The 27,817-nt window shown below is 41.9% G+C and overlaps 1 protein-coding gene across 3 annotated transcripts in view; it reads left to right on the top strand.

The window, feature by feature from the left end:
• The window catches only part of ZNF516 (zinc finger protein 516), a 100,803-nt gene that overhangs the window by 19,387 nt on the left and 53,599 nt on the right, over positions 1-27,817 (top strand). For all 3 annotated transcript variants that reach the window (XM_075416582.1, XM_075416580.1, XM_075416581.1), the window contains exon 2: positions 23,741-25,771. In XM_075416582.1, coding sequence (XP_075272697.1) covers positions 23,866-25,771 — 1,906 coding nt within the window. In that variant the 5' untranslated portion in view covers positions 23,741-23,865. The remainder of the gene's footprint in view (positions 1-23,740; positions 25,772-27,817) is intronic.

Below are 27,817 nucleotides of genomic sequence, written 5' to 3'. Positions count from 1 at the left end.
CTTTACCAGAAGTGTAGGTTTAGCTGCCGTGCTTTACAAGAAGAAAACATTTCCTGTGGCAAACAGCAGTTGCATGCAGAAACCCGTGTTTGATTTCTCAATTCTGAGTCGCTCTGTTCTTGCAGCAGAAACGGTGTGATACACTTCTTTTTGTTCCACTTGTTAAGTTTTAAAGGAAAAGATTCAGATTGTGCTGTTCGAGACCATGTAAAATATTTAACTAATCATCTTGGTCAGTAGAGAGGACCTGAGGGAGTTGGGAGGTGAAAAGGAAGAGGAGGCAAAGATACCTGTACAGGTAAAAATAGTGATGAAGTGAAGTTAAGGGCCCTTTAGCGTTTTTATGCCAAAACTCAGGAATTTCATTTCAACTGTTGATTGACATTATCATTGCCCCTGTTGCAGCATCTGACTAACTGTGAGGAATTACCTGAGTATCTCCTGTTTGCTGATGATGTCTTGGTGACCTCATGCAATGACGTACCTCTGTTCTCCCCTTTGAGTCCAAGTGTGTGCAGCTGCCTTCACTTACCTCCATCCACAGGGACAGAGGAGCAAATGCCAGGCTTCATCTCTCTACTGCTGGCCATCCTGGATTTCCTCCTCTTGGTGGACAGAAGTACACCTCTTGGCGTTGAACGCTAATGTGTTAGTCTTTGGTTAGAAGCATAGGCAGCCCTACGTACCTTGGGCTTGTAAAAATCACTACCCTAGCGGGTTTGGTCGGGTTCCCTTCTTCTGTTTCTGTTCGTTCTTCAGCACTTGAAACCTGCTGCTGCTTGAATTTTGAGAACGAAATTATAGTTGCTAAACAAAACTGCAGTTACGTCTATAAATTATGAGGGAAGCAGTAACAGTTTCGTGTTTCTTACTGTTCCGGTTACGCCTGCTAGGAAACTTTAAGGAAATATGTGGAGCTGTCAGGGATGTAAAAGCAACAGAGTTGTTCTTGAAGAGAAGAGACTTGGATATTTCACAAAATCGCAGCCCCTATGTGCTGTGGAGAAGTAAATTGAAGTCATTATGACATTATGGCAGAGAGTGCCTGATCTGCCAAACTGTCAGTGTTTGATGGATGTGGTATCTACCGACATGATGTTGCACGAGCGCCAGGCAGTTTCTCTTTCTGTCAGCGCAGTGTTGATACTGCCAAGTGCCTGTTATTCCCTCGAACTATTGCATGTGTAAAAAAAGCTGCTGATCAATACTATAAAGGGGCAATTTGTGTTTGGTGATTGTCAAACGTGCATTGATCTGTCTTTCAGTTATGGGTGTGTTATGTTAGGAAATCAGTGATTGAGGGTGCTGAAGTATTGGGAACAGATAATTTTTCTAGATTGAAACATAAACATTTGCAACACTTAATAACTTGCAAGATACAAGTAGTTTCCTGACAGCTTTCCAGCATCAGTTTCATTTGGGAGCTGACTCACTAATATCCTAAAATTAAGGGGAAGAAAAATTAATAAAAATACCAGGAAGTGTTTTTTTGTTTTTGTTTTTTTTTTTAAATGTTTGGTGTGCTGCTTTGTTTGTTTGTTTAACACAGCACAAACTGAGCATCCCAGGGAAGTGATTTTTACAACGTTGCTATGACTAAATGCCTCCAAAATGAGTCTGGAAGCAGGTTCTGAAAGTGGAGATGCAGCAGAAACAAAGGCAAAAGTTGAAAGAGCAACCGCTGATGTTATGCAAGATAGCAGATGAGAAATGATTCAATAATGGTTACAAGCATTCATACAAGGGGAAAAAAACCCCAGATTCCCACTTAACAGTATTGATTCTACATTTGAGAAATGAACTGCAGCTTATTGCTTCCAAGTTGTAGAGAATGCTATCTGCAGATACAGGGAGAGGTACAATGGGGAGGTTTTTGCTATATGCTTAGACAACAAAGTAATACAGGAAGGATTAAAGGACTTCTTAGGTGAAGTCATCTTCTATTTAATGCTTGTTGAGGAAGCACTGGCATCTTGTAGTGTTGGCTGAATATATTTTGGAGGGTTAAGGATATTTCTGCTGCTGTATGAATGATTGTTAAAAAGATGATCAGAGCTCCAGTCTTCTGTTGGCATCCTCTCATACAATTCTTTGAAAGGGAGTGTGCTTTTTATTTTTCTGTGTAAGAATTTCTAGGGTTTTGGGTTGGTGGTTTTTTTTTGTGTGTGTGATAGTTTATCATCTCTGGAACAACGGACAAATTACTTATTCAGACAAAAACTGTGATATCTGGATGACCTAATTATAGATTTCTAAATTTGCACTCCTGTGTCCTGCTATTAAGTATTCCCCTACTCAGAAGAGCTGAGTACTTTAGAAATCCCATTGCAGTCAACAGGAATTGCAATAATAAGCACTTTGAAAAGCAGGCTCTCCTTGTTAAGCCCTTAAACATGATGGTTTGTAGAGATACCTGAGACTTGAAAAGTGTTTGCCTAAATTGGTAACCTAGTTAATATCTCCAGAGCCAATTAACTGTTTGAAAAATATTAGGAAGTCATTTGGGAAATTTCAGGTTTAGTTTTAAGTAATTTTAAATACTATGGGTTTTTTGCTTAGAGCATATGAGTAGAATTTGATCAAGTGTTTAAAGTAGTGCCTTTTTGGAAGAAATTTTGAAGTTTCACACTGAAATCTCTGATTTCAGTTTTTGTTAAATCTGCTGTGACATGATTCCACTAACAATAGGTATGAGTAGCTTTGAAAATATAAATATGAGTAGCCCCACTGGACTTAATCAGTTTATGTGTGTGAAGTTACTCAGTTGTGTAAGTGTTAGCAGAATTGGGGCTTGCGTAAAGTTTCAGTTAATGACTTAAGTTGCTTTTTATTCCATTCTTAGTAACTTTTTTTTTTTCAAAAGATACCTGAAAAGCCTGTATTTACATCACAGCCCACCCTCTGCATTTGGCTTCAGAAAGGAGTATCATTTTAGGTCAACTTTTGTTCCTGTAGAAGGAAAAAAAGTAATGTGGGAATAGAACAGATTTTGCCTTCATACACATTTCGTCAGTGGTACAATGGATTAATTCATAAACCTTTAGTAAGATGTATTTTGATATTTTTCCTCTCATTGTAAAATGTAGGTGCAAGTTTTCCTGGAGAATAACAACACAAAAGCCTTAATTTAGAGTTATAATTACGAAATGGTAACTTTACGATTTGGAGCAGTTTAGTGGTTTTATGTGGAACAAGGAGACAGATAAGGCTTACTCTAATGCAGGCCACTTTAGGAGACTGTAATTTATATGCATCAGATACTTTTGTCCAGTCATAATACAACAAAACGTGGAAATGCTAAGACTACATATTTTAGGAAATTCTTTTAATAAAGCAGCAGTTTCAAATACATCCTGTGATACTGCCATACAGTATTGACAAGCTGTGAGGCATGTAACATCATACATTTCCTCAGACAATATAGAATACTTCTTGTGATTAATTTTTAAACAGGATTCACTATGTCTCTTTTTAAATAGCCGTTCTAGGTAGACCTGGAAGGTTAATGGTTGCAGGCACTTTTTGGCTTGCTCTGCAGACAAAATAGGCCATTTTCAAAGTAGCAATTAAAGCATACTGAACCCTCATGCACTAAAGGGTGGACCAAAAAGTACTTCCTTCAAAAACCTCACTCTGTAACCTCCCTCCCTCTCTCTTTTCTTTTTTTTGTTCTTTCCTCCTCTGTGCAAGAGATTCCCTGCTGCTCCCCACCCCCCCCCTTTCTGGGCGTGCATTCTTGAGTACTTATCACGAAATTATCTGATTACCCCTTACACAGAAAAGCAGATGACAAGACTTGTAAAAGCACAGCTGAGGATTTCAGAGGAACCTTCAAAATAAGTTGCCTAAGTCTCTTTGGCTACTTTGAAAATTTTAGTTTCCACCTCTGTCTGTCATAGAGTCATAGAATAGTTTGGGTTGGAGAGCCTGAGTCTAAAGCAACCTTTCCTCAATGCCTACATTTAACTTGAAAGAGATGTTAAGCCAGTCTCATAATACAGTAAATTTTATATACTTGCATGTGCACAGGTGCACAGCAATTCTATAGCCAGACATATTATCAGAGTAAAACATTACAGCTCAGACGAACTAATGGAGAGGTTATGACGTATTGCTTATGGCATAAGAATGCTGCTTGAAACACGAGATCAGGAAGACACCTTTTCTAACAAGGATGCTGTTGTCTGCTTCTGAATTACTTCACGCATTCTAAAGTTGGGGGCATGGGTCTCATGTCTTATGGCTGTTCTGCCCCTCTGCTCTGCTCTGATGAGACCTCACCTGGAGTCCTGCATCCAGCTCTGGAGCCCTCAGCACAGGAAGGACATGGAGCTGTTGGAGTGTGTCAAGAGGAAGATGACAAAAATGATCTGAGGGCTGGAGCGACTCTGCTGTGAGGAAAGGCTGAGAGAGTTGGGGCTGTTCAGCCTGGAGAAGAAAAGGCTCCGGGGAGACCCTATTGCGGCATTCCAGTACTTAAAGGAACTTTATAAGAAAGATGGGGACAGGCTTTTTAGCAGGGCCTGTTGTGACAGGACATGGGGTAATGGTTTTAAACTAAAAGAGAGTAGATTAGGACTAGATAGAAGGGAAGACCTTTTTTACAGTGAGGGTGGTGAAACCCTGGCACAGGTTGCCCAGAGAGTTGGTAGATGCCCCATCCCTGGAAACATTCAAGGCCAGGTTGGATGGGGCTCTGAGCAACCTGATCTCGTTGAAGATGTCTCTGCTCATTGCAGGGGGACTGGAGTAGATGACCTTTAAAGGTCCCTTCCAACCCAAACTATTCTGTGATTCTGTGATCTTCAGATTTTTTTTGTACAAGAGACTCCAGTTCATGTTAGAAACAAACACTGTAGTATTAGGAAGGCAACACACTACTTTGTTCTGCAGTTGACATCTCATGCTTCATTGAAGAATAGCTTTATTAAACCAGCGACTGCTTGTAGAGCTTCTCCAGCAAGATAAAATCTAAAGCTTTTTTTAAAATGTAGGCTTTTTTCCTTTCTCTCAATGGTGAAACAAGCAGAAGCACGCAGACTCGCTGCATGTTGCTTCTCCATTCATGGAAAAGCTGAATTCAGAGCTATCAAGCCAGTTTCCTGTTTAAATGCTGGAGTTTTTGTTGCCCGGAACTGGAATTCAGATGAAGCAAGAACCAACTATTTCTCTCTGACCTTGACACATGTTTGTTTTTCTTGGCCAGCTGAAAAAATGTTAGAATAAGCTTCATGGAAAGGCAATAAGAGAATAAGTAAAACCTTGCATGTAGTTTTTCAGCAACTGGTTGCATTTCTTTAGGTAAGTGATTCAAATAATTGTAAATAAAAATAATTGTAAAACTCCCAGGAAATCTTCCTGTGGTGCTAGAATTGATGGATGAAGAACTGTGATTTTGTGCACATTTGATTGATATTTGATCATTGTGGAGACCCTCCCTGGAAAGATGTTACTGTGCTGAATGAATGAGAGCAACTTTTGGCTTCAGCCTTTGTTCTGTAAGGTACTTTAAATGAGGAGGGCCTTCAGTGCCCAGCAGCTGTGTTTCTTCCTTTAGGGCTTTCACCAGTGGAGAACAAGAACAATAACAATAACGTGGAGATAACTTAATTATAAAATGCATAGATGTTGTTTCATGTATTTGCTCAATAGGCTGGAGACATGAGAATACGAACCAGTGAAGCAATAAGCATTCTTCTAATAAAGAAGCGTTTACAAATGAACTAGCGTTTAAATTCAGTATTTCTGCACTGTGCTGAAGATACATTGTGGTTTTATGCCTTGGAGTTTAGTATGTTTATGTCAGAGGGCTATTGGAGTAGTTTAAATATTTTTGGGTTGGAAATCCCTTATAAGGAAATGTAAGGTGATACACGCTGTTCATTCGGTTGTGCTTTCCAGTTATTTAATGTAGACGGAAACATATTTCACTTCAGCTTTGTGAAAAATACCAATCTTAATAATATCAATACGAAATGTGAGTCTCTTCTCAAAGCCCCACACTGTGTAGTTAGAACTAAGCTGGACTACAAATTGCTGTTTTTGCAATACAAGGAGTTATAATGTAGTATCTCACAGCCTAGCAACAGCTCTGCATCGGCATAGCTCACCGCCTTAATTAGATGCTGCTGCACAGGCGTGGCAGCCTAGGGTACAAACTTGCAGGCAAATCCCCGAATCTGCATGTGTTGTTTTCATTTACAATGTTAATGTAGATGACAAACATTATTAATGTAGGGTAATTAGAGTGCGTGTCCAAAACTTTCTGACATCTTTTCAGTTTGTTTTATTTTAGGTTGCAGGAAGCATTATGAACTCTGAAAAAGCTGTAAATAGAGGTTAAGAGAAGTTACTGAAAACAATTGAGTTTTAAATGGGGAAGCCTTTAAAATTGTTACTGTTTCTCTTATTCAGATGTCTAGGTATACTTCAAGGTTTCTAAACCACTTTTTTGAGGTCTTATGTAGATTCTGGGTTAGGAGAAATACTTTGAAATGACTGTTGGGATGAATGTTGACAATAGATGGGTCCAACTCTTTTTAATGATTTCATAAAGTTGTTATTCAGTTAAATTAGACCTTGCTGCACTGATACACATCTGGTCATTACTTTCTTTTGGCAGGATTTCCCTAACAGTTTGCCTTCATTAACAGCTACCAAGTGACTCTTAGAAAATAATTAAAATTTCATTTGATGGTATTTGTAATACGATGGCTGTATTGTTGCTGGAAAGTGAAATCAAATGCTTGTTAGCCGCAAAATCTCCACAGATGAGTTTCACTGTTTCAAACAGAGAAAGTATTGGTCTTACAATGAAAGCTGTGAAGGCTGGTGTGTATACTGATAATGTCCTCTCTTCATAGTAGCATGCCATTCACTCAAGAGATCTATTGGTGTTTGGGTACTGAAGGCCCTTAAAATCTTAGGACATGTTTTTAAATGTCAGTGCTGAAGAAAACAAAATCCCTGCGGTTAAGTTTTTTTTCTGCTTGATTTCTGTTCCTCCCCTTTGGGTGCAAGATGCTTGGCTTGAATTGGTCACTCGAGTCCGTTCGATGCAGGCACAAGGAGGATGTCTCTGAAGCTCCTTGTAGGCAGTCGTGGCGGTGTCTGGTTTGCAGTAGGGAAGGTGTCTGTGTTCTTGACAGCCTGTGCGGTGGGAAGTTGTGACACAGAAACGGAGCAGGTAGCAGAGTGGGAGGAAAGGTGTGTGTTCTTAGAGCTTTTTTTTTTTTTTCTTTTTGAAGTGACCCAGGGAACCACCACTATTTGCCTTCCTAGCTTGAAAGCTGTCTTGTCAGCTTTTCTGGAGACTGCTGACCTCTCACATATGTTCATAAAAAGGCAGGGAATGGAGTCAGCTTTACCTTGGCGAGGCGTGTTCCCACCGCTCTGCCAGAGATGCTAGGTGGCTGCAGCGCCGGCTGTTTTGCAACTCGCCATGAAAGATAAGGCTTGCCCTGAAATTCCACGGTCACGTAAAAGCGACTCCCCACCCTTCAACTGGAGGTGGCTGGGCTGTAAGATCTGAACACGGGGAGGCCTTCAGCCTTTGCTTGTACAGCGGCAGATGGCTTGAGATTTGTTATTAATAGTCACGGGAACATAAGAGGGTCTGAACTGGGTCAGGCTGAAGGTTTGTGTTCTCCAGTATCCTCCCTCTGACAGCGCGTGGTGGCCGCTGCTTGGGGAAGGAGTGTGAGAAGTGGAACAGGCCTTTGGTGGTAATTCCTCCTGGGGTACTCTCCCAGTTTGACCAGTTTGCAGCTCAGTGACTTCCTAAGCTAGAGGTCATGTCTGTGTCTTCTTGGTTTCTTAGCCCTGGATGGGCTTTTCTTTCATGAGTTTGTCCGTTTGCAAATGTTGAGCCTCCTTTGAATCTGTTAGGTAGTGGTGAGGCGTTAGACAAATAGGGAGCTTGGTTAAAATTTTGGGTACCTTGGTTTCCAGCTGGGTTTAAAAGGAAGTCTGGTGCAAAAGGAAAGAATTCCAGTTGTATAAGGAAGATAAATGTCAGCCTTGCGCTTAAAAATGAAAACTGAAGGGCTGGTGTCTCCCTGTTTGTGCGGGTGTAAGTGGGGAGTGACTCCACAAAAGTCTGTGCGGTAAGCTGGGATGGATGCTGTCTGACTCAGCTTGGAATTTGACTCACAGTTTGTAACCAGAAAAGCCTCCTCAAGTGTGCTTAAAACTCCTGTGAGCCGTTGGTCTCTCCACTAGCCCTTGGGCGAGAGATCCTCGTGAAATGACAGAGCTATATAAAACTGCTGTAATAGGATTCCCCAAAATCAGTTGCCTCATGCAAGAGGTACCATGTTGTCCCATGGTGGGGCCCCATGGGGGCCAAACAATGTTTCAGAGGCTGGACCAGCCTCGGTTGGTCCAGTCATCTAGAAGGCAGCATGAAGAAACATCTAGGTAGTAGCATGAGACCACCTTTTGTACTTTTGGTTTGTAGTCTGCAGCATATGGAGGAACATACCTTTGTACCTTTGGTTTGTGGTCTGCAGCATGTGGAGGAACGTTTGAAGGTGATAATATGCTAGAGAGTAACATAGTGAAATAGGTGCTAATGCAGACTTTTATTTTCCAGCATTACTGGTATGTCTCAGAGGGCTGGCCTGTTGACTTCTCTTTTACAGAACACCTAATAATTCAGGTTGAGATAACCCAATCCTTTCCTCTTACTGGTTGCAGTGTTAGCAGATGCTGCAGCTGCCTTTAGTCGTACCCAAGACAGACTCAGTTTGCAAACGACAAACCCAGTGAGACACTGTGGGGTTTGTCTGCTCCCTCAGAGCTGTCTTGTCTTACTGTAGTGTTACCACCATCTATTCTACTTACATTCAGGGTTATGGTTTACTAGAAACATTCTGGAAGAAGATCAAAGTGTTTTTAGTACTGTTCAAGGTTTTGCAATGTTTGTGCCACATTTGCACCACAAGGCACCTGGCAGATAGAACAAAGGACTTCTGTCCTGTAGGAGAAATATGTGGGGCTGGGGAGTGTATGGCACTGGATGTCTGTCAGCAGGTATCTTGATTGTTTTTTTTTTTATAGTTGTACAGGCTCATACAGTTAAGATAGTTTTTAACACTGTTTGATCTTTAGCGTTCTTATAATTAAGTCTAGTTGAAAGCATTAAGGAAAACAGATCTCCAACATTATATACCCAAGTCAAATATTACTGTTTCCCAAACCAAATCAAATAGTTTGTTTCCTTTTGCCTAATTTTTTGATTACATGTAAATCCCATGGAGAAAGTGGAGGCTGTGCATGCTCTGTACATCTGACCATCTACTGAATGAGTATGTGGAGTGACTGTTCTGTCCCCCTGCATTAGATGTTTATAGGTAAGCTGCTGTAGCCTTCTGAGGAGAGTTTTATGGGTGAAGCAGAGGAGGAAAGGAATACCACATCTGTTTGCTTCAGTTACGGTGTTCCCACTTCTTAGGATTTTGTCAGTGGAGAAGATAGGAATCATTTCCTGAAGCCCCTTTTTCTGCGGTCCAATGGTTGTAAAACAGATGTCAGCCTCTGAAAACAGAAAGTTCCTCAGCTTCATGGTTGTTGGAAGAAGCTTGAGACATGTCTGAATGTACTGTAAAAGCTCAAAAGGCAAATAAGAAAATCCACAGCTAAGTTATGTTCAAAAACCTCTCCTAAGTCTTTGGATGTGTCATGACATTTGAGTGCTTGACCCATGAGGTTTAGTGCTCTGAGTTGGCAGTACTATAATCATCATTTTTATTGTGCTTTCTGTGCCAGTTTTAACTATACCTGGGTTTTAATAGTGTTTTTAACTAACACCTTGACTTTATTTGTTAATTCAGTTAATCACACACGGGAAGTTCAGGAGGTACTTCAAAGCCTGTCAGTAGAGAAGTGCGATACAGTGAGGAATGTTATTTAGCATTTAGTAGTAAAGCTGTGTTTTAAGAGTTGTGATGCTGAAAGGAATTGTCTTGATTACAATCCTGATACATGGGTTTTATGAAAAAAGTTTCCTTATGTTTAGAAAATACAATTATAGATGAAGTGCTGTACTTATGACCCCATACACAGTAGTAATAATGCTGTGTATGTTTTTCATTTAAGAATGTGTGTTTTACTGTTAGTCAAGTTGTGAGGCTGGGATTCTTTCTTTTTTTTTTTTCTATATGGCAAGTTTTTTCTTGTGAGGAAATCCTCTCTTCAGATTATAAACAGTGATTTCAATAAATGTACCCATTACCTAAGGAAGTAAATATAGGTGTGCTTATCTAAACCTGTTTAAAAAAAAATAAAATCCGAAATACTCTAAAGTATTAGCAAACATTTTAGCTGACTGTTGTAAACCTGACGATTAGATTGCACCTGCCTGAAAATGTGCTTTTAATCAGGCATTTCAATGAGTTTTGCGTGATATTTCTACTGAAAGAAAAACCTCCTCAGCGTAGATTGCTTCTTTTTATTTGTATGCTCTGCGTTTAGTGCTGCAAGTGGAGTGGCCATGGAGTACTAAAGATAACATATAGTTATAAATGGTTTGTTTTGATAGTAGGAAGTGTCAAGTAACTGTAGTGTGAGCAGTCGTTTATATACAGAGCAAGTTGAATGTTGTGCTGTTACATCGTGATTATTTAGCACTCTCTACAGTGTAAAATTATATTAAACAGGGAGTAGGTGAGTAATACATGGGTGAGATGCAGAAAAGTGAAAGCAATAAAAAAGATGCGTAACGAAAAATAGGAGAATGATCTTCATGTATGTGGCTAAGAAACACGGCGTTTGTGTGTTAGGAATAACATCACAAAACATCCCATAATGAACCAGCCGCGCCGTAATCCATGCTTATTTGTTGTGTAACAGGTTTAAGGACTTAGCAAGGTGGCTCAAATTCTGCTCTCAGAGTTAGAGAGTCACAGTTACATTGTGCTTCTCTGGTGGGGATCTACTTGCTTCATCATCTTCCTGAAGAGGGAGGGAGTAGATTTGTATTTGCAGAATGGTACAACGGGTGATATAAAGCAGCACGCACGTACTGCAGGAGAGTGAGTTTGGAAAGCCTTTACATCAGCCTTACCGTCCCAGGTGTAGAAAGAGACTAACCTCTGTAAGAATATCTCACTTGAGGCTCACCACTAGGGATCTTATACTTTAATTTGATGTTCTGCACAGCCCACTTTTTTCCATTTGCTTGTGAATTGAAGAAATGGAGAGAGAAGTGTTTCCTTCAGTGGTATGTGGCACTTGAAACTTACTTGTCATTATGCTTCTTGTTCGTTGTTGTTAATGTCCTGTAGATGGATAACAAGGGCTGAAAAGCTATGTTTCAGAAAGGCAAAGAGAGGCTAGTGACGTGTGATTTATGGTTTGTTCATTTCTGTGCTGTCTGATGGTCCTTCTGGTTCACTAACAGGAACTCTGGGTAGGCAGAAGAGGGTATTAGTTTACTTTCGGGGCTCATGGGAAAGAATCTTGGTTTCTCAGCTTTTGGCTGTGCCTCTGATGAAAAGAGGGACTTTGAGAAGGTGAAGCTTGACTTTATAATGATAATTTGCTCTTAGAAATTATTTGAAGTCAGAACATTTGGCACTATATAAAGTATATAAAAGAGCACGTATAAAAGATCTCAAGTCGCTGCCTTGAGGAGTGTACGTACCAATTAGAACATAGCAATATGTACTACGCATATTATGCATTAGGGGGAAAAAAAACCCCAGCAAAACCAAGTGATGGATTTCAGTTTGGAAAATAATTTTGAATCATTGATGGAAAATATGCTTTTAAGAAAAGCAAAAATGGTTCTAAAAGCAGTGTCGAAACACAAGGTTGCAAGTGGCAATCCGATACAAAAGATGCATTAGGGAGCGTGAATCACTGCCCACACAAAAGAGAGTGGGGTGGAACTGTGGAGGTCCTTGAGGGAGAAGAATGGCACTTGAACCTAACTCGTGAGACATTTGACCTGAGTGTTGGCATCCTTTGATTTTTGGAATAGTGCTGTACTGTTAGCAGCAAAGTTGCTTGAATAGACCAGAGGGGAACAGGTTATGAGCTTGGTGGCCGGAGATACCTCGATGGTAATTCAAGATAGAAAAGCCTGAAGAATGGGCATCTTCTAGGGAAGAGGACAAGAAGGGGCAAGAAGGAGGCACTCAAGCTTGTGCTGAAATGTCCTGGCAAACTGGGAGCCAGTGAGCAGGGACTGAAGCCGTGCAAGCGAGGCAGAGCCCAAGTGGAAGATTTGTCATGAAGGACCCAAAAAGGTTTGAGAGACAGAAGGAGGCGAAGGTGCTTCTGAAAGAAGCAGAAGCATTGAGGAGAACGGAGAAAGCAGAGGCTGAAGAGCAAGCAGACGGAAAGGGAGGTGTGGGGAAAAGAACTGGCCTTTAAACTCCATCCGCCGGATGGTAATAGCTGGGGGAAGGGAGGCAGCGCCTGGCAGCTGCCTGCAGGTGATCCAGAAGGGATCTGACAGGCAGGCGCCGTGCGTGGATGGCTGGGGCTTGGAGGCATGGTGGTGACGGAGCCGGGTGGGAGGGTGGAAGTAAGGAGGTCAGCGCCGCGAGAGGGGTGTGGACGGGGACGTGGGCTGCGGCAGCAGACGAAGCGATGTGCCTGTAGTGATGGTGACGAGTTCTCTGTTGCGAAGAGCATGCGAGAGGGCAGGGTGGTGGTGTGTAGAGGTGGTGCATAGCCACATTTCTTTGAAGCGGGAAATAAAGTCTAACTGTAGTATTTGCAAACAGATTTATGTTCTTGGTGTGTGTAATTCGTGTGTGTCGTACCAGCTGATAGATCTGTCTTGCAAGTTGTACTGTATGGCAAAATAAACAAACCAGCAACAGCCTGTGCAGCAGACCTTTCTTCCTTGCAGGCTTGTTTGCTTGCTGTCCTATGAATGGTAATTTCAGGGGGTTTGTTTTGTTTTTAAGTAGTTGCTCAGCATCTGTGTGCTGAGGCTGTATGAGAGCTAAGTAGGGACTGGGTTTTGTTCCTTTGCTTTTTTTCTCTGCTCTAAGCTCTACCTTCCTGTTCCCCATGCCAGCAGTGAGCTCGGGGATGGTTTTGGGGATGGATGTCCATCCAGGCCCTTCTCTTTCATGGAGGATGTAACACAGAAAAATTTCTGCACTTGGGTAAATTTCTATCTGCTTTTGAATTTCTGGGTAAACAATTTGTATGCTGTAGGTAAGAGATTGGCCCAAAGATTCGAAGTCTTTGAATAGATGGCAAGGGGAGGGGATGTGCATGTATCTGTTTATGTAAGGAAAGTGGAGCAGTTCTGAACAGAGTTTTCAGGCTTTATCTTGTGATACCCACAATGTCCTGACCTGCCAAAATCTGAAGCGTGTGTTGTGTGGTAATGAGAGCAAAGTTAACGCTGTTGATAAAATGTGCCTTGAAATCGTTGTGTATAAGCAGCAAATGGAATCTGTTTGTCTCTTCAGATGATACATTGCAGTGATGTTCCACAGAGATAGTTCAGCACTTCATACCAAAATAAGCCAGACCAACTGACAGCTGAAAGATTTGATTCTGGGTTTAGTTTCTCTTCTCTTGGCTGGGAGGTTTGAAATCCAGAGAAAGTCATCTTGTGCTTTGTGTTCATTCAATAGACAGGACTATTGCTTTCTTCCCTTTGTGTTTAAAAAAGCAAATAAATAAAAAGAGGAAAAAAGTTGTTACCCTAATATGTAAGTCAACTCGTGCTTTATGATAATATCACTTTTGTTGTACTGGCTGTACCTGTTTGCTTTTCTATGCTGACAGTGATGGGCCAGTGCGAGATTGAGTATGTTTCACAGCTGGGTTTATCACATATGTAGTGGAAGTAGCTTTTAATGATGAGAACTACAGCAAACTCTAAAATGAATTAATAGGGTAGTGAAGCAACAGCAGACATCTCATCTTGAAAACTGCTGGTGAGTTTAGACACCTGTGAACCCCTCTTTTGAACTACTAGCGGTCACCTGTTTTATTACCAAGTGTAAGATAAGGTCATCTACACAAATCACGCTTGTGGGTGAAGTGATATTTAGGGTTACTGTGTATCTTAGCAAAAAGAAGGTGAAATGAAGGTATTTGTGAGACACTGGCTATCTACAGACTGGGCTTCAGCACTGTCCTCTACTGGTTTGCGGCTGGTGTCATGGAGCCCAAGCTGTGCGCAGTTTAAGCAGCGCGGCAGCTCCCGGGTCTCAGCAAAGTGAGTGTCAGCTGGGCTGGTTTGGGATCTCTGAAGTACAGAGTGTCTGCGCTTGGGCCTGGGCATAGTCTGCATGCTTGACATTCAGAAATGTTGCAGAGAATGGAAAAACTGTGATTGAAAGTCTTAATTACCTGCTTAAGTTCTTAAACGTTTAAGAAAGCTTCCTAAAATAGAGCTCATCCATGTTGTTTTGCGCTTTGCAAGAGCTTAAAGTGAAGTACTTAATATATTTTGTTATAATAAATGTATATGTTTTACATGTGTATATGTATTATAAAATATAACTTTATATATATAATAAGTAACTGACCAAGTGAAAAGTTTTGGTGGTCAGCATTTTGTGAGTTTTGTGTTGCTTCTTGGTGCTGAACAGTGATACCTCAGAAGGTAATGTTTAACAGAATGCTTTTATGGCTTATTGCATAGGATTATGCCTCCTTGTGTTTCAGGGCACAGTTCCTCTCCCTCTCTCCCCCACCCTTTCCCTCTCCCTCTGTGTCTCTTTCTCTCTCTTTTTTTTTTTTTTTTTTTTATACAATCTTTTTACTGTCTTAAAAATGGGATTTTGAAAAGAGATAAGGAATTCTGGCCCAAAAGCTTGCTCCATTATTCCTGTATAATACTGTGTGGGGGAAGACTAAGCAAACAACTTGCTGGTGTTACTTCAGCAATACTTTTTTATTATGGTAAGGCTTTAATAGTTAATCATAACAACAGTGCAGTAATTCTAAATCTGTTAACAGGTTAACGCTTGGCAAGACTTGTATTTATAAGGTAATGATTTTACTGTAGCAATTTGAGCAGTAGGATATATTAGGTATAAGAGAAACAAATTTATTACCTTGAATTTCTTAATTCTCCACACAGCTTATTTCATAGCAGCGTACCGTAGAAATAATCTTTACCTTCCATTGACCTGCTGAACACATAGCTGTAGCTAGTAAATTTGCTTGGTATTAAACACACAGCTTTTTGCATTTGAGGTCTGCTGTGGGCAGGTCATTACAGCATGATATGAATGTACAAAAGCACTGAAGTTCGTTCCTCACTGCTGTAACTGTTAGTTGTGACAGGGAGGGATTTGGGTGCTTACGACAAGGTTGCTTCATGTAACTTTTGCTGGGGTAGGAAATCAACAATTCAAAATGTTTACTTTTAATTATCCTCATGTTTTTCTTGCATTCAGGTCTTGATTTACACAGCACAAAGGCATTCCAGTTTTAGCTAGTGGTATAGCTTCTCATTTGCTCCAAATTGCTCTCAAGGCACTGCGTGCACTGAGGGCAGCCGAGGATGTGGTTGGTGTGTAGCTTGCATTGATGGGGCAGATGAAAGAGGCAGCAAGAAGGGGTGGGTGGGTGCGGGTGTGTGTGATATACTGCATTCCCGCATTTTCTGCCAGCTGAGGATCCAGTCCCTGTTCTTCTGCAGATAATGTGAAAATAATAAAACTGAGACTTTCCTTGTCGTGACACTGCGAATAAAAAGATGCATTTTTTCCCCCCATTTTAAGATACAATTGGAGCACATAGCAGACCCTGTTGGCAGGAAAATACCCTGCCCATACAGTTTGAAATCAGCCCCCACGCTGCAGGTTTAAAATAGCCATGTTGCAACTCCATGTAAATTGGTTTGCAGTGGAAACCCTAACAAGATCATTAAATATAAAAGCACTGTTGGATGCTGGGAAAATACTGTGCTGCCCATGTGTATATGCATCTCCATAGACATGCATGAATAGACAGCGTCAATGCCATCGATTTGAATAAGGAGGTAATACACAATGTGGAGGTGACTTTGCTTGTATGTGTAACTGACTTATTTTTTTGTTTGATACTGTCAGAACTGTGGATGTTTCTTCAACTTTTCTTTTAATTTTTAGTACTTAATAGAGAATACTAAGACACTAAAGTAGCTCCTTTGCTGATTGTGGCCAAATAGGAAAACATTGTTGCATTGAAGTAAAATTGAGAGCTTTTTTTTGTTGTTGTTTTTTAGACTTTTTTTTTTGACCCTTATATTCAGAACAGGCAATACTATTACAGCATGTCAAAATAAGAGCTTTTGACTTTACAGTGTATATCATTAATGACCCTAGGAAAAAAACAAAAACCACATCTGCAGTGGTGCAGTTCTTGGCTTTTCCAGGGCTGATCAATAATCACATTGTATATTCATTCCCACCAGCCCCCACTCTGCGAGGTCAACTTTAACTACTAGTCTTTATATTTCAGAAAAAGGCCGTAGGCTGCCTTATGCATTAATAATCTTGGTCTTAGTGTTTTTCTTTGGATCTAATTTGCGTTTGCCCAGCAAAAAATCAGTAACTTTTTTTTTATTTAAATAGTTTATCTGTCATTTTTCATGAGAGCTTTTTCCCTCTTCTGCCTTCTGGTGCTGTGTTGAGAGGTCTAGGTAGGAGCTGCACTGAGGATGCTGAGTTTTGCTGCAGTTGTGCTATTTAAATGGGTCCTCTCTTGATTGTGTTGTAGCATGTGACAAGTGACAATGGGAGAACAACAATTTCAGGGCCTCGTGTCTGGATGGTAACACAGCTGCTGCAATAAAGTCGGGTTATGGCTGACCAGTCACATTTGGACAGTTATTTCTAATTAGAAGTTCTTAGTTGCATTGTGTTAGAAAATTCTGGTAGATATTTGGATAAAGTCAGTTCATTTTCTCCTCCTTGCCTTGAAAGATTAATGTTGCTTTTTTGTTTTGTCCTGCAGCCAGAATAAGTAGTCTTGAAAGAAAAAAACTGCTTACTTTAAAAGCAAGATTATTTTGCACTGTAATGTAGTGGTCTCCAGCAACTGCTGTAAAATAAAGGGTTATTGTGGGTAGTTCTGTCAGTGTTAGACATCACCACTAGTTTAAGTCTTGTGATGGTGACATTTTGTGATTTCTGCATTGTTGTTTTTTTTCCGTGAAAGTACTAGGGATATTGGTTCCCTTTTATTCATTTCTTCATATTAGAGGGGAAATGTAGTTTGTTCATAATGGATTATTGATTGGTCTGCGAACAGCAGAAGCCCCAAGGCCTTGTCATCAATGGTACTTACTCTCCCAGTAGTGAATGCATCGCTTCATGCGGCTATTTGCAACCCCAGTCTGTAGAATATAAGCCCGTAATTGTTACTCTAGTGCAGCGCAGTTTTTAGGGAGAGGAACTCTTCATTGTCATTATGGGATTTTCCCCCTCAATTTGTTCAAAGAATAGTCCCTTTGTTTTGGCAGCAAGATAAAGCTTGTCCTGGATGTTAATGATATATTTCAATTCATTGCTTAGAATGCTACAGTGTAACTAATAAAGTACATTTCTTTGTCTCCCAGAAGACAAACACGCACAGTATACTAAAACACAAAATATCTACTGAGTGGGTGACAGCTCTGCGTTTCTCAACGTACCCCATAGCAGTGCAAAAGCAAACTTCCCCCCCGCCCCCCTGCCTTTGTCTTGAACTGCTTCTTGAGGAGCCACAAAAAAATCTGGGTTATGGACGTTTTGCTGACTTCGTTTTGAGAGAGATCACCTCGCTGCAAATGCCTACCCCCGGCTTTTTCAGCGTTGGCGTTTTTATCTTATTTCAGTGTATTCTTTCCCCTGCTAAGGGTGTGGCACCGCTTGAGAAAGTCCTGACTCCGCTTTCACAGCCCTGGCTGCTGCTCTGAAGCCTGCTGCAAAACGTCATTAGCTCACGGAGGGAGAAAGACACAAAAACACATGATGTATTTGGAGAAGCTCAAAATAATATTTCAATGTTCAGACGGCAAACTTTTAAAATGGGAAGAGCTTCTTCAGCTTCAGGGGAAGCCTGGTTTAAAATAATTCAACAAAAAAGCGTTGCAGAACGCTGCTTAAGGATTTCATAAAGCCTAAGCGGAAATAGACTAATAGAAATTCCTTGTTTGTTTTCCAGGAGCTTTTTATTTTTCCTTCCCAGTCCTGTGTCAGTTTTGGCAGGCTTAAGCAAACTTCAGGAGGTCTGTTGTCAAGATTGCTGCTTTTAATAACTGCATAGATATGAAAATTTGACAGTCTTCCACAACTGGCTCAGGGTTTTTGCATAGCTTTTTACTGAGTTAGTTTGGATTACGCTCAGAAAATCAGTTCAGAGCTATGCTGCCTTTACCTAATGGCGAGTTTAGACTATAGGTTGCAGAACGCCAGGATTTCCTGAAAATTCAGATATGGGCTTAGTATTTAAAGATAAGCTCGCTCTTCTGGTGTGGTCTGAAGGATGCTGTCAGTCCGAGGCAGTAGAGGGTCTGCAGGCTTGTGACATGGTCCATAAGAGGCACATGGGTGGGAGTGGTGCCTGAATGAGGACAGCAGGAGCGAGCCTTCAACGACGGTGGTGGCTTGGTGGCCCCACGGGACCCGGGTGTTCGGAGAAGCCGTGTCCCCTCACAGAGTGAGCAGGAGGCTGGGCAGGTGGAGCAAGGACGGTGGTGTCCCTGCAGCTTGGGGAGAAAGGTCTCTGCGGTTCAGTGAGCATGAAGGCTGGCGAGGCAGTTGTAAAACCTCCTGTCTTTCATCCACTCTCTTCCTGCACTTCGATCTCTTCTGGCCTCTTAACTCTGAACAACACAGTCTGTTCGGCTTTGGGGCAGCCTGAGCATTCTCAAATTGAGAGAGATCAGCTCTTTGAAAGATACAGCTTTCTCAAATTCACCTAGGTGTTTACGTGCTATGTCCCATCACTTCATCATCTAGAAGGAATTTCAGTAAGATATTTTTTTCCATCAGATCACGCCTCACAGTGTGTTTGTTTTCTTTTTTTTAAAGTCAGTGTTGATTTTGGCAGAGGAACACGGTACAGTGATTGCACCGTATATTCAAACCCCTTGGAGACTGGAAGAGTGATACTTCTCCAGTGCATTGATCTTTGAGACGGGACTTGAAATGCTCACACCCAAACTAAAAGCAGTTTGTTTTAAAATATACACTGTGCTATTTGAACAGGTCTGCGTAGCTTCCCAGATCATATGTTCTTGGTTATTACTTACTGAAGAGTTTTCCCTGCTTGCCACTACAGCCCATGCAATGTGATTTTTAAAGTCAGGTTTAATCGAAGAGAAATTAAAAAAGAATATATAGGCTTCTGTATGTTGGAACAGGAGTAATTCTTTTGTGTGTTTTCCTCTCAGTCTGTGCTGCACAGGCTATTTGTATGTAAGAAACAAATTTGCAATTACTTTTTCAGTGTGGTATCTCTTGCGTTCTATTTTTCAGTTTTCTAGTGTTGTTTATTTCCAATTTTTTCTATGAATTGTTCTCCAAGAGGCACGAAAGGTCCTTAAGAGGGTCTGTCTTGCCCTGCGGGGAGTCCTCGCAGCATACCCAGTCCTCTTCCAGAACATGCAGGTGGCATGAAGAGAAGAGCAACAGGTATTTCAGAGTGCTCCTGTTTAATTAAAGTGCTGTTCCCCTGTACTTTTGTGCGTGTGTCGCTTCAAGACTGCGTGAGGGTCGTGCAGAAGTTGTGGGGATTATGCAGCCACGTGTCGGCGTACCTGCTGCGCTACTGGCAGGGACGGGCGACCGTGGCCTTGTTGAGGAAGCCACGGCTGAGACTCTCTGTGGGCAATGAGTGCAGGAACAGGCGTTACAACTAACATATTTAGCTGAGCAAAGGCATTTCTCAGCGTGCCACCCCTCCTGGTTTGGGGTCTTTGCTCATGTTTCTCTTCCACCTTGCTTTATATACCAAACCTGCATGCAAACAGTGGTGATAAGTGCCTCGATGTATTTTTTTAAAGGGATGAAGATGCCTCCTGGACACTGGCCAGTGGCTTCTTATGTGAACTGCTGATCCCTAGTTCAATAAACTGAGGTGAAGCTAGTTCATATGGCCCTTACAACAGAGTGTCAAACCCCACTCAAGGAGCTGTACGGCATTTGGCATAGGCTGCAATGCCATTAAAACACACAAAATTTTTTTAAAGACTACGTGCTAATTTACGGTTGACATTCACTTGCATTTCCTTATGGCTTGCCTCTGTGCTAGTGGGGATCTGGAAGAAATCTGCAGGCTGGATGCAACTCTCCTATGGGTTCTGTGTGACAAGCAGGTGCTAAGGAGCTGCAGGCTGAGCTTGGATCAGAGCGATGATGAAAAGTTACTGGTTACCACCTAAAATTACTGAGAGTTAAAACATTTTTTTTTAGTAGCCTTAGGATAGCTGGAGGTGGCAGCGTTCCACGTGTGCTGAAAGAGAATTATTTCTGAATACTTTCAAATTCGTAATTATTGCAAAATACAAGTATTTTTATCATCGCAGTCAGCCAGAAAGAAAAAGAAACAGCTATGGCAAAATTTTACTCACAGCGGGAGAGTTGTCAGTGTGGTTTGGTTTACCAGTTGACGTCTTCCATCCCTTGTGCCATATTTGATGTTGAAATAATTGTTTAATAATTAATACTAAGGTGGAAATTATTAAGCCAAAATGTTATTTTCTATTGGTAGGATTCTTTACAAGTACTCTTTTCCTCATTTTGTATGTTCAGTCTTCTGAATTGAAGCATTTTTCAAAAGTGTCATTTTTATTTTGTATATGCTGCTTCTTTCCTTTTTGATGAACGCTAGCTTTGCTGTTCTGCAAGGAGCCCCTCTAAAAGAACTGCTATTAAGTGAGTCAAATGATGTGAGGAAGGAGTTGTGAGCTGTTCGTATATGTTTGTGTCAGTCAATCTACCAAAGCTTAAAGCAGACCTCCACACACTGTGTAAAGCAAACTCAGACTGGGTGGACACCCTTCCTCGCCCTGGAGTGTCTGTCTGTGGAAGGTCAGACTTGAAATTTTGTGAATCTTAAATGTGTATTGATTCAAATAATTCAAATCTAGGAATACTTTATTTCAACTTCTCAAGTTATAAATTGCAGTGCATTGACCAAGCTGAAGTAACAAAGATGAAACAATTTTCTCAGAATATTTTGGTGAAGATGATAGCACTTCTGTTAAGTATTTTAGACTAATAAAATAAATTGGTAATTTTTTAACTCTGACTTTTCCCCCCCTCAGGCCTAATTTAACATAGGGCTAGAGGGATCTCCTGCAAAAGTGGCTAATACCTCTCTTAAAGTAATGCTTTCTTCATATCCTCATTTTCATTCCATTAATGAAAATGCTATAAGTAAAGTGAAATATGTCATGGCTAAGCACAGGGAAGCTGTGGCCAAGTAAGCAAGGGACTCTGAAGCTTTGGATTTCTGTGTGCCTGCACTGCCCCATACAGCATTCTTTTCTAAGTTTGACTCTTAAAGCTCTTTTGAACTCTCAGACAGGAAACACTGTAGAAAATTGAGTTAAAACGGGATGAACATTAAAAAAAAAAGGGGGGGAAATAAAAAAGTCGCTGGTCTAAAAGTCAGTCTGCCAGTAAGCAGTGTTCTCATTGGTGTCAACTTCAGAGAATGCAGAAAGTAGAAAACATTACCTAAAATACGTGGAAAAATTTGTACCCAAAGCTTGCCTGCTTTTTTCCTACAATGGTGCAGAACATTTCAGAAGAAGCTGTTGCTTGTTCAAGTATACTGACGTGTTAAATGCAAGAAGTTACCCTGGTGTTTCTTTTCATGATTTTAATGAGAGGTCTCTGATTATAAGTCACTGTGGGTTGTTACGTTGCAGATTCAGATTACGGGTCAAATAAGTAAGTTGTTACTCTGAATTGTTTCATCCATCAATATGCAGTGTAACTGTGTTTGTGTTTGTTGGGCATGTTTGTACCTTCTGGTACAGCCACAACTTCCAGTGGCTGCCACTCTTCATATACCCAGGGGGTTTCTTCTGAGCCTGCCTCTCAATTTGGTTTTAAATGACTAATTTTGGAGATTAATTTAGATGCTGTTGTTTGTAAACTTCCTGCTCGTATGGACTTCTGAATTTCTGATCTGATGCGGTTTTGGTTTTTTCAGTCATAATAAATTAGTCATAGTATAAAAACGCTTCATCCAGGAACTGAAATTGCATTTATAACACATCCCTTAGATATTCCTGTCAGCTCTCTGAGGAAAAGGTAATTTGGGTAGATACTGTTGTTGTGTCTTAACGTGCTGAACAGTTAGTAGATACGCAGAAAATCAAACCCAGAAATGAATGTTCTTGTAGCAAGTAAGAGGGCTTGATTAACTTAAACATAATGAAGTTATTCTGTGATGTGTATCTGAGATGAGCATTGCATTAGTTTTACCTTGCTTTTGTTAGGCTCATGCTGGTGACATGGTTAGACTATTTATTTATAAACATATTGAAGAGACTCAGAGGTGAATACAATGAGAAACCTTAAAATTTGTAGCTCAAGGACTATAGCTCTTTATTCGTTGAGTCACAGATGTCAGGTGACGGATGTGTGAATATATAGTCTTGTTAATGTTCTGCATATTTTTAGCTGTATTTTAAGAAGCTGATATTTTCTTCATGTGGTAATAGATTGGTTCTCTGTATTAGAGAATACAGTATTAGTCATGTGGTGTTTGTAGTACTTAATGAGAATAGGAAGGGGGGAAGATTTTTGTTTCACAGTTGTCATAATTGGAAAAGAAACTATCTATGGAAATCTTAACCATTGATTTTTGCCAAATACAACGTGGAGAATTGCTGGTTTGTTTCATCTTGCATTGCTGAGGCAGATATTGACCCTTGCATTTAATCATGACAAGATACAAAAGCTTTTAAACTTGTATTAATCTGTTTTGTTAATCAGAGTTGTTTCTTGCTTTGTTTGTTTGTTTATGGTTAAGATTCTGTTTCATTGAGGTGGGTGGTGCTGTGGTTTCCTCTATGTCTTGCTGACATAAATCACTCACTTTTAAGATCATTTGATACCTACTCACATTGCTTTGTCAGATTAAATATTACATTTCAGGGTTGTTTGGTTTTCTCTTCATTGTCCATCAGGAAATAACTTTTAGTTTTCCTGAATGCTTTGCCAGGCTCTGGATTCTTGTTTTCTCTCTAATCAAAGTACTGAGCGTCCTCAGCCTCTGCGCCTGCTCCGTGCATGCCACATCAAGCACAGCAGAGCTGTCTGAGACGCAAAGTAATGCAGTTGCCAGCAGGAATATGATACTTGCTAAAGTCTCTGGGAAAGCCTTTTATCTTTGGCAAGTAAGTATTTAACATGAAATTACACATGATGGTAAAGCCACAGATTTAAAGTGTAATAACCCCCTAAAGAAATGTTTTCCTCATTTAAGGTGTATTTTTAGCCACTTCTGCCTGGTTTTGAAAATATTTTTCAGGTTTGCACTCCTTTTAAAGACACTGTGATGTCAGTGAATGGAAATGAGTATTTGCTCTTTTTTGGATTTTAGTTGTTTATTAATGATGCTTTGAATGCTTGTCATTGAAGTCTACAATATCAGCAAAAGGGAAGCTGCTGCTTTTTGGTGCATTAAATTGTGGTATATTGTGCTTCAGAATGTGGGGTGAGTGAATGAAGCTGCTGAATTAGAAATATGAATAGGTTTAAATGTATTGAAGAATCTACTTACATGATTTCTGTACATTCGTGTGATTTTTTTGTTCTTGTTTCAGGTGATCTATGCCATCAGCTTACAGAAGACACGGAAATAAATTGGCACGTCGGACTCTCTGGAGCAGCTGAAAGGAGAAGTGTTGCCCCAAGAATGAAGCAATAAAACATCTCTCTGCAGAACCGTATGATTGAAAACGTGGTCCAGCCCTCCTCTGCTGCCGGACATGCTTTTGTCCTCCTGCCCTGCTCACCCAATGTTGCAGTGATACAGATGGATCGTAGCAGAGGGGCAGAAATGGAGTTACGGAGATCCTCCAGCCCAGGCAAGCTGAGCAAGAGTGACATGGATGCTGACAAGACCATGTGCCACAGCTGCTGTATCTGCGGTAAAAGTTTCCCTTTTCAGAGCTCCTTGTCACAGCACATGAGGAAGCACACGGGCGAGAAACCCTACAAATGCCCTTACTGTGATCACAGAGCTTCCCAAAAGGGCAACCTGAAGATCCACATCCGTAGTCACAGAACAGGCACTTTAAGTCAGGGGCACGAGGTGGAGATGGGAGAGGCGCAGCTGGGGGAGATGGGAGTTTCGGAGGGCCTGGGTGGGTGCACCAGCCCCACTAAAAGCACATCTGCCTGCAACAAGATCTTGAACGGTACCGCTCAGGTAGATAGCAGCAAGATCTTGTTGAGAAGCAGCAAGAAGGAGGTCATGGAGGCGACGCCGGCTGAGGAGAATGGCAAGCTGACCTCCTACCAGTGCACCTTCTGCAAAAACAAATTTGAAAGGAAGAAGGATCTGGAGCAGCACCTGCACCAGGTCCACAAACCATTCAAGTGCAGGTTGTGTAGTTACATGACCCTGAGGGAGGAGACGCTGTTAAACCATATCGAGAAGGACCATATAACAGCTCAGGTCCCAAACGGGGAGGCCTATGCTGAGAACTGCAAGAGCGAGTTGAGTGCAGGCGAGTTCCCCTGCGAAGTCTGTGGTCAGGCCTTTAGTCAGACCTGGTTCCTGAAAGCTCACATGAAGAAGCACAGGGGGTCATTTGATCACGGGTGCCACATTTGCGGCAGGAGATTCAAAGAGCCCTGGTTTCTCAAAAACCACATGAAGTCACATGGCCCCAAGACCGGGAGCAAAAACAAACCAAAAAATGATTTGGAACTCATAGCCACTATCAATGACGTGATACAGGAGGAGACGATTGTGACGGGCCTGTCTCTGTACGAAGTTTGCACCAAGTGTGGAAATCTGTTTACAAATATGGAAAGCCTGAAAGCGCATAATGCTGTTCACTACCGAGCGCAGCGGGGCAGCACCAGGGATAAAGCCGAGGGCTTGACAGACGGGAGCCTGAGCTCCTCGGTAACGAAGCAGTTTTTCTTGCAGTGTCTCAATCTAAGGCCATCTGTAGGGCCGGATAGAGTTACAAGAGGACAGCCTGGGAAAAGAGTAGCCGAGCTGGATCCAGTCAGTAGCTACCAAGCTTGGCAGCTGGCCACCAAGGGGAAAGTCGTAGAGCCCTCCGAGTATGTGAAGTATGTGGGGTGGGACGAGGCCCTGGCAGATGCGGACGTGACTTACGACAAGGATAAGAGAGAGTATATCCTTGTCAACCAGGAGAAGCGCAAGCGAGACCAGGACTCGCCCAGTACTCCCAGCAACCCCAAGAAGAAGAGCTGCACCAGCGGGCGCCCGGAGAAGAGCGGTGCCGTCCCGCCGGGGGAGAGCTGCCCGCTCGCCCAGGGGGACCTGGACTACCGCCCGGCCTCGCGGCAGAGCCGGCGGGCCGCTCAGAACAAGTCCACCGAGTGCTTCGAGTGTGGGAAGATCTTCCGCACCTACCACCAAATGGTGCTGCACTCCCGGGTGCACCGCAAGGAGCGGAGGAGCGGCGGCGAGGGCGGGACGGCCGCCCAGCCTGACCGCTATGGCTCCAGCAGCGAGGAAGGGGACTCGGGGTCTGTCAGCGGGCCCAGCACCCCCGGCTCCGCTTCTGCCCCGGAGGACTCGGCCACCTCCGGCCTGGGGGAGGAGGGGGCTGAGGAGAGCTCGGAGGAGGGAGCAGCCGACCCCTCGCTAGGTAAGATCGCTCCCAGCCTTGCCCTGCTCGCTCTCGCTGCTCCCCGCGTCTCCTGGTGCGGGACATGGCGGTGGTCACAGGGAGAGGTCTGTGAAAGCACGCGAGAGGTTTGACGGCAGTGTGGATGGGGTCCCGTGCCCGCCGAGTGCTGCTGCTTGTCTCTGGGTGATGACATGTTTCTGGTGCAGGCAATTAAAGCGAGATCAGAGGGTGTCTTCATAAGGTGCAGGTGAACTTGTGTTTCGGTTAAGATACTGAGAAGTATCTTAGTTGCCTACAGCAATGCGGTAGGGTAGGGTGGTGTCTTCCCTGGACATCTCGAGGACTGTTTTTCCCCGATTTATGGGTGTCCTGTGCACTGTAGTGCCTGTAGCATGCAGGTGTAGCATGGGCACAGCCTGTGTGGTGCAGCCCCGAAGCGTGTAAACTTGTTAATCACCAGCGTGAGAGGTGTTTCTCCCCTCTTCTCTGCTTCGCTTCCCAAATTGTGTTTATAACTCCAAAGGCTATAATTAATCTCTCTGGATTAAAGCGGTCCTTTGAGCCCAGCACTACTGAATGGAACAAATTATTCTCCAAATAGCAGCAAAGTAAATATTTAAAAGAACACCATTAAGCACTTTTGTAGCTTTTTTTTTTAATATTTTATTTTTGTTGTTCACCATTCTTTGTTTATAATACCCTTTTAGAAATGTGAGATTAACCACTCTTTCCTTACTAGCCTTGCACTGGTTTTTTGTTTGTTTTCTGTCTGGCGAACAGTAACGTTTTACTCTCATTTTCATTCCTTTTATTGTGAAGAACATAGTTATCTGTAGAGTTAAACTCATTTTCAAGACCATTGCGGATGAAGTAATCTGCACCATTGTGGAAGAGGGTGGGTTTACTCAATTAGTTGTGTTTTGTCAGGATTTTATATAATGTTGTGTTTTCTCTGCTGGCTACAGACCCTGCAGCAGCAAAGCAACATTTTCCAGAATTGAGTATTAGTAGTTTCACGTTTTTCATAAAGTTTTTAAGCAATGATGGATTTAAACTACTTTTGTGAAAGTCCCATGGTTTTAGGACAACTAAAGTTGGGGCTGACACTGCTTGGCAGTATAACTTTCAAAATGTAAGGCATAGAGGGAAGAGAACTCCAAAGGGTTGAAACTGTAAAAGATTAAACCCATCTGTTTGTCCTTAAAACTTATGAAAACGGTCCTAAACTTGATTTTGCTACAACTTCTATCAAGTCCCCAGTGGACAAATTGGGTGCACACTAGAACAGAAATGTAAATTAAACCAAGAACTCCACTTTTTTTTTTTTTATGCTTTCTTGTCCTTTCCATAAACCACAACTCCAGTAAGTCCTAGCAACAAGCTGACTTCAGTATTTTCACTATGATTACTTGCCCATTTAAAAGACTGAAAATTTGGCTTTGCCATCTGCTGTTGGATTTTGGACACTTTAACAAAGTTCTTTATGGAAGCATACATGCTTATGGTGCGTGAAAATCCAGCAGCTGCTGCCTGAAACACCTCGGTGCAATTGAGACAAGATACAGTGATAACACTGCAGCTTTGTCTGGTGTTAAATGGGGCTGCCGTGTTTCACTGGTGTAATGTATAGTGCTCTTACAGAAACTGCTGTGATGGAAAGCCACCTCTCCAGAGACAGGCTGAAAACACCAAAACGCTTTTTCACGTGATGTTTAAACAGAAAAGCTGTTCTTACGCGCTCACCATGTTAAGCACTTTGTTTTTACCAAGAGGAACCATCTCATCTCTTTGCCTGTCCCACTATTTGCTTCAACTCAATCTCTGAGCCCCTGTTGCAGGAGTGAAAGGTGAGAGTTACATAGCAGTTTCTCTCACAGCAATTAAGGTGACTGGCTTAACCCATGTCATTAGCCAGCAGCTGGGAAATTGGTTTCTTTGGGGGCCAAGCTGGTCCTTAATCTTCTTTAACTGTAAAGAAGCAACAAACTGATGCACCTAAAGGTGCATCTTGGAAAAGGGATGTGCTTGTGTTGATGGACTGGGAGGGTGGCTGCTGCATTTTGT

This window comes from Opisthocomus hoazin, chromosome 3 (assembly GCF_030867145.1).
Source record: "Opisthocomus hoazin isolate bOpiHoa1 chromosome 3, bOpiHoa1.hap1, whole genome shotgun sequence".
Lineage (NCBI taxonomy): Eukaryota > Metazoa > Chordata > Aves > Opisthocomiformes > Opisthocomidae > Opisthocomus > Opisthocomus hoazin.
The sequence above is the reverse complement of the archived record's forward strand: the minus strand, read 5'-3'. Positions and strand labels throughout refer to the sequence as shown.